The sequence below is a fragment of the Eleutherodactylus coqui genome, chromosome 10 (genome assembly GCF_035609145.1).
Source record: "Eleutherodactylus coqui strain aEleCoq1 chromosome 10, aEleCoq1.hap1, whole genome shotgun sequence".
Taxonomy (NCBI): domain Eukaryota; kingdom Metazoa; phylum Chordata; class Amphibia; order Anura; family Eleutherodactylidae; genus Eleutherodactylus; species Eleutherodactylus coqui.
The window spans coordinates 74,056,688-74,068,142 of NC_089846.1; the positions used below are offsets into that span (position 1 = coordinate 74,056,688).

The window sequence follows — 11,455 nt, forward strand, 5'->3', positions numbered from 1 at the left end:
TGGAGATCAATCGCCTTTATTATACTGGAAAAAATACAACATTAAAATGAAAAGATGACACTTCTTAGAGTGGCTTCCGGATGAGTTGTCTGCTCGGTGGTGAACATCCAGATGCATGAGACATCCATGTATCTGTAGTGACCCGCAGCCGTAGCTTTCCATCCCGGATCATATCACAACACCATTTTCCCAGGTCTGTACAACAGAGATCAGTCATTTTTGAGGACCTGTAATGGAAGGAGCAAGATGATCAGCTTCTGAGGGACAACGGCAGGTGCTATAACTACACGGATGCATTGTGTCCCATGAGGAGACCGCAGCGGCGGGATGGTTGGTGGCACCTTTAGTTCAGGTAAATGGGGGCTGGCGACGGTTATAGATATACGGCACGTTCACTCCTTACTTACCTCATGGAGGCTCAGCTTGTCTCATTGTATCCAGGGATCGGAGTGTAACCTGCAGAAGACAATATACTAACATCACATCTCTGCAGTTAATGACCAACATGTCAGTATAATGATAATACGCGTCCGGGGGAGATGACTGGTGACAAGTATCTCCTCTCAGTAGGTCACAGACACAGACTCATCTCCCTCTCGCCGCTCTCCATCAACATTCCCTGTCGCTACTCTCCATCAGTTCTCCCTCTCGCCGCTCTCCGACAGCTCTCCCTACTGCCACTCTCCTGTTACTCGCAATCAGGTCTCTCTCTTGCCACTCTCTATCAGCTCTCCCTCACTCCGTTCACAAACAGGCTCTCCCTCCCATCACTTGCCATGAGCTCTCCTTTCCGCTGCTCTCCATCAGCTCTCCCTCCCACTGCTCTCCATCAGTTCTCCCTCCAGCTGCTCTCCATCAGTTTTCCCTCCCGACGCTCTTCCACAGCTCTCCACCCCGCCGCTCTCCATCAGCTCTCCATCCCGCCACTCTCCATCAGTTCTCCCTCCCGCCGCTCTCCATCAGTTCTCCCTCCCACCACTCTCCATCAGCTCTTCCTCCCACCACTCGCCATCAGGTCTCTGTCCTGCTGCTGACCATCAGCTTTCCCTCCCGCCGCTCTCCCTCAGTGTTCCATTCTGTCGCTCTCCCTCAGCTCTCTCTCCTGCCACTCTCCATCAGCTCTCCCTCACTCTGTTCACAAATAGGCTCTCCCTTCCGCTGCTTTCCATCAGCTCTCCCTGCCACTGCTCTCATTTAGCTCTACCTCCCGCTGCTCTCCATTATAACTTCCTCCTGCTGCTCTCCATTCCAACACTTCCCTCAGGTTTCCATTCCGCCGCTCTCCATCAGCTCTCTCTCCTGTCGTTCTCCATCAGCTCTCCCTCCCGCCGCTCTCCCACAGCTCTCCCTCCCGCCGCTCTCCCACAGCTCTCCCTCACACCACTCACCATCAGATCTGTCCTGCCTCTCTCCATCAGCTCTCTATTCCGTTGCTTTCCCTCAGCTCTCTCTCCTTCCACTCTCCATCAGCTCTCCCTCACTTCGTTCATGAATAGGCTCTCCCTCCCATCGCGTGCCATGAGCTCTCCCTCCCGCCACTCCCCATCAGCTCTCCCTTCCGCCACTCCCCATCAGCTCTCCCGCCTGCTGCTCCCCATCAGCTCTCTGCCCTCCTGTTGCTCTCCCTCCCATCTTTCTCCATCAGCTCCCTGTCCCGCCACTCTCCATCAGCTTCCCCTGCAGCTGCTCCCCATAAGCTTTCTGCCCTCTTGTCGCTCTCCATCAGCTCTTCCACCCCTCTACATCCGCTCTTACACCCTTCTCTCCCGCTCGCTGCTCACCATGAACTTTCCTTCCACCGCTCTCCATTAGCTCCCCCTCCAGAAGCTCCCCATTAACTCTCCACCCTCCTGTTGCTCTCCATCAGCTCTCCCTCCTGCCCCTTTCCATCGGCTCTCCTTTCCGCCCCTCTCCATTGGCTCTTCCTCCCGCCACTCACCATCGGCTCTCCCTCCGCCACTTGCAATCAGCTCCTTCTTCAGCCACTCCCCATTAGGTCCTCCTCCAGCCACTCCCCATCAGCTCTCTACCCTCCTGTCACTCCCCATCAGCTCTCCCTCCTGTCGTTCTCCATCAGCTCTTCCTCCCGTTGTTCTCCATCAGCTCTCCCTCCCGTCGTTCTCCATCAGCTCCCCATCCCTCTGCTCTTCAACATCATTACCTCCCGCCGCTCCTCTTCAGCTCTCTCTCCATCAGCTTTCTTTCCTGCTCTCCAGCATCATTCCCTACCACTACTCTTCATCAGCTCTCCCTCTCGCCACTCTCCATCAGCTCTCTTTCTCGACGCTCTCTATCAGCTCTCCATTCCATCACTTCCCCTCAGCTCTTTCTCCCGCCCCTCGCCATAAGCCATTTTATTCTCTTGGCAAACGCTCCAGAATCTCCCCATCTCCACCAACCCCCTCCACTGACTCTATTCCTCCCCTCACCTGTACAGGACTGCTCCTGAGCTGCCCCCTTTGTCTGGAACACTTTCCCCACCTTTAAGAGGTAAAAGAGGCCTCAAATCTCACGGATCCCTAAGCCGCCCATCAGTCACTCTGCCCTGTCTTTCCACCTACAAGATACAAGTCATAGAATGGCCAGAAATAGTGTTATTGGAAGGCAGCATTCCATCAAGTTGGGTCTTGTAACAATGACTGGGAATCCACTGCAGTCATTGTTCTCTGTAGAAGAAAATGAATGACTGTCGTTCTCGCACTTGATTGATTTCTGAGCAACTAACTAATGGCTGCTCCGTATAACGAGTGTGTTCTATTTTAGTGCGTGAAAATTGGACTGGTTATAATGCGTGTGTTCGTGTGACATCTGTATGCTTTGTGTTTTACATCCGTGTGTGATCCACATGTTATCTATTTTTTATCTTGGAAGCAAAAAAACTTAAACGAACCTAATTTTTTTTCTTGAATTGCTTAAAGGGGTTGTCCCACGGCAGCAAGTGGGGTTATGCACTTCTGTATGGCCATATTAATGCACTTTGTAATATACATCGTGCATTAAATATGAGCCATACAGAAGTTATTCACTTACCTGCTCCGTTGCTAGCGTCCCCGTCGCCATGGTGCCGTCTAACTTCAGCGTCTAATCGCCCGATTAGACGCGCTTGCGCAGATGGGTCTTTTCCCTTCGGCTCGGCAGCAGCGGCGTTCTGGCTCCGCCCCCTTGTACGCATCATCACGTAGCTCCGCCCCCACCACATGTGCCCACTGTGGCGTGGGTTTCCTGCACCATCACATGCACTGTGGCATGGGTTCCCTGCACCATCACACGCACTGTGGCGTGGGTTCCCTGCACCATCACACGCACTGTGGCGTGGGTTCCCTGCACCATCGCACGCACCGTGGTGTGGGTTCCCTGCACCATCGCACGCACTGTGGCGTGGTTTCCCTGCACCATTGCACGCTCTGTGGCGTGGTTTCCCTGCACCATCACACGCACTGTGGCGTGGGTTCCCTGCACCATCACACGCACTGTGGCGTGGGTTCCCTGCACCATCACACGCACAGTGGCGTGGGTTCCCTGCACCATCGCACGCACTGTGGCGTAGGTTCCCTGCACCATCACACGCACTGTGGCGTGGGTTCCCTGCACCATCGCACACACTGTGGCGTTGGTTCCCTGCACCATCGCACGCACTGTGGCGTGGGTTCCATGCACCATCGCACGCACTGTGGCGTTGGTTCCCTGCACCATCGCACGCACTGTGGCGTGGTTTCCCTGCACCATCGCACGCACTGTGGCGTGGTTTCCCTGCACCATCGCACGCTCTGTGGCGTGGTTTCCCTGCACCATCGCACGCTCTGTGGCGTGGTTTCCCTGCACCATCGCACGCACTGTGGCTTGGGTTCCCTGCACCATCGCACGCACTGTGGCGTGGGTTCCCTGCACCATCGCACGCTCTGTGGCGTGGTTTCCCTGCACCATCGCACGCTCTGTGGCGTGGTTTCCCTGCACCATCACACGCACTGTGGCGTGGGTTCCCTGCACCATCACACGCACTGTGGCATGGGTTCCCTGCTCCATCCCACGCACTGTGGCGTGGAGTCCCTGCACCATGACACGCACTGTAGCATGGATTCCCTGCACCATCACACGCACTGTGGTGTGGATTTCCATTGATACCATCTTTGGGAAGCAGATTCCACTGCGGATGTAATGTGAAACCTGCATGGAATCGGTACCAATTTGCTGTCAGATCCGTGATGAAAGACACCATGTAAACATGACAAAATCAGACGTGCACAGAGTGGTATCGCTGCCACGTGTCCTCGAGGTCTTACCCCTTCTTCTGGCGCCCCTCCAGCATATAACTCCTATTACCAAGGAGACCAGTCCTAGTGTGAAGATCGCAGCAGAGACACTGATGGTGATAATCTGCACGAAGGTCAGACCGGCTCCTGTGCAAGGAAGAAACAACGGATGAGACTGTCGTCTAGTCAGTTGGCTACAGCAGAGAGACAGAGGGAGAGCGCGCTGCACAGAGACAGAGGGAGAGCACGCCGCACAGAGACAGAGGGAGAGCGCGCCGCACAGAGACAGAGGGAGAGAGCGCCGCACAGAGACAGAGGGAGAGCGCGCCGCACAGAGACAGAGGGAGAGTGCGCCGCACAGAGACAGAGGGAAAGCGCGCCGCACAGAGACAGAGGGAGAGCATGCCGCAAAGAGAAAGAGGGAGAGCGCGCTGCACAGAGACAAAGAGCGCCGCACAGAGACAGAGCGCTGCAGAGACAGAGTAAAAGCGCGCCGCACAGAGACAGAGTAAGAGCGCGCCACACAGAGACAGAATAAGAGCGCGCCGCACAGAGACAGAGAGGGCGAGCGCCGCACAGAGACAGAGAGGGCGAGCACCGGACAGAGAAGGCGAGCACCGCACAGAGACAGAGAGGGCGAGCGCCGCACAGAGACAGAGAGCGAGCGCCGCACGGAGACAGAGAGCGAGCGCCGCAAAGAGAAAGAGGGAGAGCACGCTGCACAGAGACAAAGAGCGCCACACAGAGACAGAGCGCTGCAGAGACAGAGTAAAAGCGCGCCGCACAGAGACAGAGTAAGAGCGCGCCACACAGAGACAGAATAAGAGCGCGCCGCACAGAGACAGAGAGGGCGAGCGCCGCACAGAGAGGGCGAGCACCGCACAGAGAGGGCGAGCACCGCACAGAAAGGGCGAGCGCCGGACAGAGAGGGCGAGCGCCGGACAGAGAGGGCGAGCACCGCACAGAGAGGGCGAGCGCCGCACAGAGACAGAGAGGGCGAGCGCCGCACAGAGACAGAGAGGGCGAGCGCCGCACGGAGACAGAGAGCGAGCGCCGTACGGAGACAGAGAGCGAGCGCCGCAAGGAGACAGAGAGCGAGCACCGCAAGGAGACAGAGGGGGAACGCCGCAAAAAGACTGAGGGCGAGCGCCGCACAGAGGGCTGCACATGGGGTCTTCTGTGCAGTGAGACCAGAGTCAGGGGGGTATGTGACTTGATGCCCTCCTTCATTCCCATACAGCCACCAATCTGCTGGTCCTAGGGCCGTGCCTGGTGACTCAAAACAGCCGCGGTGCCCCTTTGGCTAATCATTGCTCACTCTGCATCAGTAACCAGTCACTGAATACTGCTTTTTGATTGGGCAGGGCTGCTCATGTGACTTGGTGCTAACCAATTAGAGCAAAATGTAGTGTTTTAGACCACTGGGCTATTACCAATGTACACGTTGCATCAGGTTCTAAGAAGTGGTGCGGCCATGTTGGATTACTGAAGCAAGACCTCCGGAGCTCCTGGATTGGCAGCTGTATGGGAATATAAAACCGGATAATAGACTACAACCGCAGCAAAGTATAATACTGCACTTCCGCGCAATATACACTGGTGGATTTCAATTGCAGTTCAAGCAACCCATAGGTCAGCAGCCGCCCACAGGAAAGCATGGGGTGTCAGCACTTCAATTAACAACTGCAGATTTGATTTACCAATGCCACATGCGGAAAAGAAATCGCAGCATGCTCCATTTTACCGCGGATTCCATGCAGATGGGCTCCATTGATCACTACGGAAGCAAGCAATGAACAACTCAATTGTGAATTTGTTGGCAGATACCTCTCTGGTTGCTTGGAGATCCAGCAAGGAGGTGGGGAGAAGGCAGGAACTTTGGGCATGCGTTTTTTTTTTTTGGCGCAGACAATTCACAGTGAATCCGCCCAGAAAAAAAGATACATCCGTGATCTCCGGCAAGCATTTAAAAATAGTTTACGCTCTGACACGTAGGTCTTCTGCTGCGGAAATCCACTCGTGCCGTGGCCATGAGGCCATATTGTAGAGTCTAGAAGGAGGTCCAGCCAGAGACGTGACGCTTCTGGCGGGGCGGAGACCTCGCTCTCATACTTACTCCAGCTCTTCATCATGGGCGTATCTAAACTCTCATGTCTGACCACGCAGGTGTAGGTGTCTTGAGGAAGAGAGTCCCGTAAATCCAGTTTTGCAACCACCTGGTAGGTCCAGTCCCCAACTCTTACCGCCTCAGTCACATTCTTCACCAGAGCCTTCTCATTTTTAATCCAGACTACAACAATGTCTTGAGGGTAAAAGCCCCAAACATGGCAAATGAGGAGCGGGAGATTCTCTCCGTAAAACTGCTCAGGAGAAAACACCTCCATAGAAGGTTTCACTGCAGAGAGAAAAAAGGGGACAGTATTATAGTAGTTATATTCTTGTACACAGGGAGCAGTATTATAGTAGTTATATTCTTGTACATAGAAGCAGTATTATAGTAGTTATATTCTTGTACATAGGAGGCAGTATTACAGTAGTTATATTCTTGTACACAGATCACAGGGACGGAAAAAGTCTATAAAACTAAAGCTAAGCCCTTTTCACAGTAACAGACTAAAATATAGATGCTTTATTAGGGATATATTAAAAGACATAAATGGGCTAACACACAAACAAAAAAATATAAACCAGTAAAGTCCGTAACTTTTTGGTATATTACTGGCCTCCACTCAAAAACCAGATATGTGTGTGGGGCCAGATAACAGATCAGTGCTACAAGCAAGTAGTAGGAAGAGCTTAGTCACTTCCTAAACTGGTAAAGATCATACAGCATCAAGATTTGGAGGTATGATGCTCCTCTAACTTGGTATTGAAGTGCTGTAATGATCTACTAAAGTGATTGCTGTCTTAGACAGTATCCAACATAGGGACGTGTCAATATCTCAAACTCTTTAGCATCAATCACGGGCAATGAGAAAAAGTTTTCCTATAATAAGGATTATAGGAAAACTTTTTCTCATTGCCCGTGATTGATGCTAAAGAGTTTGAGATATTGACACGTCCCTATGTTGGATACTGTCTAAGACAGCAATCACTTTAGTAGATCATTACAGTACTTCAATACCAAGTTAGAGGAGCATCATACCTCCAAATCTTGATGCTGTATGATCTTTACCAGTTTAGGAAGTGACTAAGCTCTTCCTACTACTTGCTTGTAGCACTGATCTGTTATCTGGCCCCACACACATATCTGGTTTTTGAGTGGAGGCCAGTAATATACCAAAAAGTTACGGACTTTACTGGTTTATATTTTTTTGTTTGTGTGTTAGCCCATTTATGTCTTTTAATATATCCCTAATAAAGCATCTATATTCTTGTACACAGGGAGCAGTATTATAGTAGTTATATTCTTGTACATAGAAGCAGTATTATAGTAGTTATATTCTTGTACATAGGAGGCAGTATTATAGTAGTTATATTCTTGTACACAGGGAGCAGTATTATAGTAGTTATATTCTTGTACATAGGGGCAGTATTACAGTAGTTTTACTACTTATATTCTTATACATAGGAAGAGTATTATAGTAGTTATATTCTTGTACATAGAGGGCAGTATTATAGTAGTTATATTCTTGTACATAGGGGCAGTATTATACTAGTTATATTCTTGTACATAGGGGCAGTATTATAGTCGTTATATTCTTGTACATAGGAGCAGTATTATAGTACTATAAAACTGCTCCCATTTACAAGAATATAACGACTATAATACTACTCCCATGTACAAGAATACAACTACTATAATACTGCTCCTTTGTACAAAAATATAACTATTATAATACTGCCCCTATGTACAAGAATATAACGACTATAATACTGCTCCCTATCGACAAGAATATAACTACTATAATACTGCTCCCTTTGTACAAGAATATAACGACTATAATACTGCTCCATATGGACAAGAATATAACTACTATAATACTGTACAAGAATATAACTAGTATAATACTGTCCCTTATATACAAGAATATAATTACTATAATACTGTCCCCTATATAAAGAATATAACTGCTATAATACTGCTCCCTATGTACAAGAATATAACTATAATACTCCCCCCTATGTACAAGAATATAACTACTATAATACTGCTCCCTATGTACAAACCACGGATTTATAGCAGTATTATAGCAGTTATATTCTTGTACACAGGGAGCAGTATTATAGTAGTTATATTCTTGTACATAGGGAGCAGTATTATAGTAGTTATGTTCTTGTACATAGGAGCAGTATTATAGTAGTTATATTCTTGTACATAGGGGGGAGTATTATAGTAGTTATACTCTTGTACACAGGGAGCAGTATTATAGTAGTTATATTCTTGTACATAGGAGCAGTATTATAGTAGTTATATTCTTGTACATAGGGGGGAGTATTATAGTAGTTATACTCTTGCACATAGGGGTAGTTTTTTTTCCCACTGCGAATTTGCTGCGTTTTTCTTTTTTTTCAGTTGTCAATGGGGCTTTTTTAATGTTAAAAATGCAACGCACAAAAATGCAAAAACGTCAACTTGCGTTTTTTGTGCATTGTGTTTTTAACATTAGAAAGTCCCAATGACAATTGGAAAAAAAAAACGCTGCGAATTTGCAGGGGGGAAAAAACGCTACTGGGTAGGCACCCGTAGCTGGAATATTGCTACTCACCACTTCTTTGCGCTGTATCATTCCAGAATGTCTTGATTTGGTCCTTGCATCTTCTCTCCTCAGATTTCACATAATTTAGCATGTCCGGTTTACTGTTGAACTCTATAGCAAAATCCCGCACTACTGGCCACATTTTATCAAGCATGAACTGATTAGGCAAAAACATGTTCTCCTTACTGCTATAACCCAGTGCAACCAGGTGGTTAAAGGTAATTGCATACTGAAATGTAATGTTTCCTTCTTCATCTCCATAACCGCAGTATGAAATCTCCTGCATTATGTAGCCTGTGAAAAAAAGACAATACTTACATTTCATCAATCCTACCTCAAACACAAACATGGTCCAATATAATGCAAAAGAGCAATTCATGAATACCAGGAAGTAGAGAATTTTCTTTAATTTTTATGTTATTGTGTCCAGTAGGGGGCAGCAGTGTGATGAAAGTGTTACAGAAAAATTAATTCTCTGAGTTGAATATTATGCTACTTATTAAGCAAATATAACATGTGAAAAGTGATGTGTTTCAACTATAAGTTAATTAGTAACAAATTACTAATATATATCTGCTTACCTGTGGCAGGGAGGGATATGGCGCTGTAGACCAGCAGCAGCCCCGCCAGCGACCCCCTCATGTCTGCAGCTTAGATGGAGCTCTCACTGGGCTATAACCCCCTTCCACAACACAGAACGTTTCTTCTACAGTTGTCAACCAATAGGAAATCAGAGGTCAGATGACATCATTTGTTACTGGGTAGAGCCTCTTCCTGAGCTGCGAGGTACTTTCTGATGTGGGAGTCAACGTGAAACTTAGCAAGAAGTTACACAAACTGTAATAAACAGGGAAGTCCCGGAGTGACTCATCCGTGTCTGATGTATGCAGCGACAGTGCTTACCGCTTGCAGGAAAAAGAAGAAGAAAAGAAAAATACTAACATTTAGGCTGTGTTCACACAGGACCGGAATCCCGCAGAAATCTTGCGGAATGACCGCATGGAAAAACGTGAGATTTCCGCGGGAGAAATGCAGCTTCAAAACCGTCTGCCTTTCGCCACAGATTTTGAAGCGGATTCGCTACTTGCATTCCACTGCGGCCATCTTTCCCCATAGAGAGGAGAGAAGCCCCCGCGTAAAAGGAGAGAGAATTGACATGCTGAGTCTTTAAATTCCATGCATGTCAATTTTAGCGCAGTTTGGCCGCAGTGTGTGGACGAGATTTTTGCAAATCTTGTCCACTTTGCTGGCTTATCCTGAGATAAAAAGCCGCGGGCGGAATTGCCGTGTAGAAATTCTGCACGGAAATTCCGCGGCACTTCCGCCCTGTGTGAACCCAGCATACCGGAGCCCGTCAGCAGGTTTCCTCTTCTTACAGAAAAAAGAAAGAAAAAAATTTAGCTGACCTTCATCTAAGTGCTTCTGCTGCTGCTAGGAGGCTTCAGCCTGCGTCTGACTTACTGCAAGTTTGCACAGCTGAAGACTTTACTTTCAATTAGGTGGATGTAGCCAGGTTTGTAGTGCAAAAAAGTCTTTTTCCTTTATTAGAAGTTTTTATATAAAACCTGGAGACAGTGCATTAAGGTCTCATGTCCACGGGGAAAATCAGGCCCGCCGCGGATTCTCCATGCAGAATCCCGCAGCATGTCCCTCCTTTCCTGGGGACATGAGGCTAAAAATAAGATTAAACTCACCTGTCCGGACGCTGCGGATCTTCTGTCCGTTGTGGCCGGATCTTCTTTCTTCGGCCCGGCGGATGTGCTCGGCACGCCGGCAGCGTACCGTGCACAAATGCGTCGGGCACTTCATTTTTTTTTAACTTCTGCTCTCCCGCGCTACCGCGCCAGAGAGCGGAAATTCAGGTACGGGTGTTCCGCGAATCTGGATGGCTTGCATAGGCTTCAATAGAAGCCTGCAGGAGCCGTCCCCGCGGTAGACCTGCACTATAAATGGAGCATGCTGTGGGTGTTTTCCCGCAGACGCAATCCACGTCTCAGGGGAAAATGACATCCGCAGGTATTTAACTACCTGCGGGTGTCCAATGCATCCCTATGGGGCGCAGATCACGCTGCGGGAAAAACGTTGCGGATTTTAAATCACATTTTCCCGTGGACATGAGGCCTCAAACCTAAGAGTAGCTTGCTTATAAACTGAATAAATTCTTTTCATGTATCATACAAATCGCTATAATTGTCTGTTGTTTCATTAGCGCTATATATTAGCATATGAACCAGACATTGTTGGATGAGTCCATATTATTCTTCATGCAGTCATTCTCTGATTGTATTTTTTACCCTTGAGGCCTCGTTCACACGAGCAACATGGCATTGCTGTGAGAAACTCGCAGCGATATATCATCGCTGGTCAGTCCAATATTGCAGCGACTTCTTGCAGTGATACCACGACTTTGTAGCACCACATGCAAGGATTTTCGGGGGGGGGGGGGGTTGAAATATAAGCCCTACCCCGAGAAAAAATGCTGAAGAAAAAATTTAAAAAAAATAG

The 11,455-nt window shown here is 48.6% G+C and overlaps 1 protein-coding gene across 1 annotated transcript; it reads right to left on the reverse strand.

Annotated features, from left to right (window-relative positions):
* LOC136580601 (HLA class II histocompatibility antigen, DM beta chain-like) lies at positions 1 to 9,684 on the reverse strand. The gene is made up of 6 exons (XM_066581275.1): positions 9,532 to 9,684; positions 8,960 to 9,244; positions 6,367 to 6,645; positions 4,281 to 4,397; positions 408 to 456; positions 1 to 227 (listed from the first exon to the last, which is right to left on the reverse strand). The coding sequence occupies exons 1-5, from the start codon at positions 9,590 to 9,592 to the stop codon at positions 419 to 421; spliced, it is 780 nt and encodes a 259-aa protein (XP_066437372.1). The 5' UTR covers positions 9,593 to 9,684; the 3' UTR covers positions 1 to 227; positions 408 to 418.
* Between the last annotated feature and the right edge of the window lie 1,771 nt (positions 9,685 to 11,455).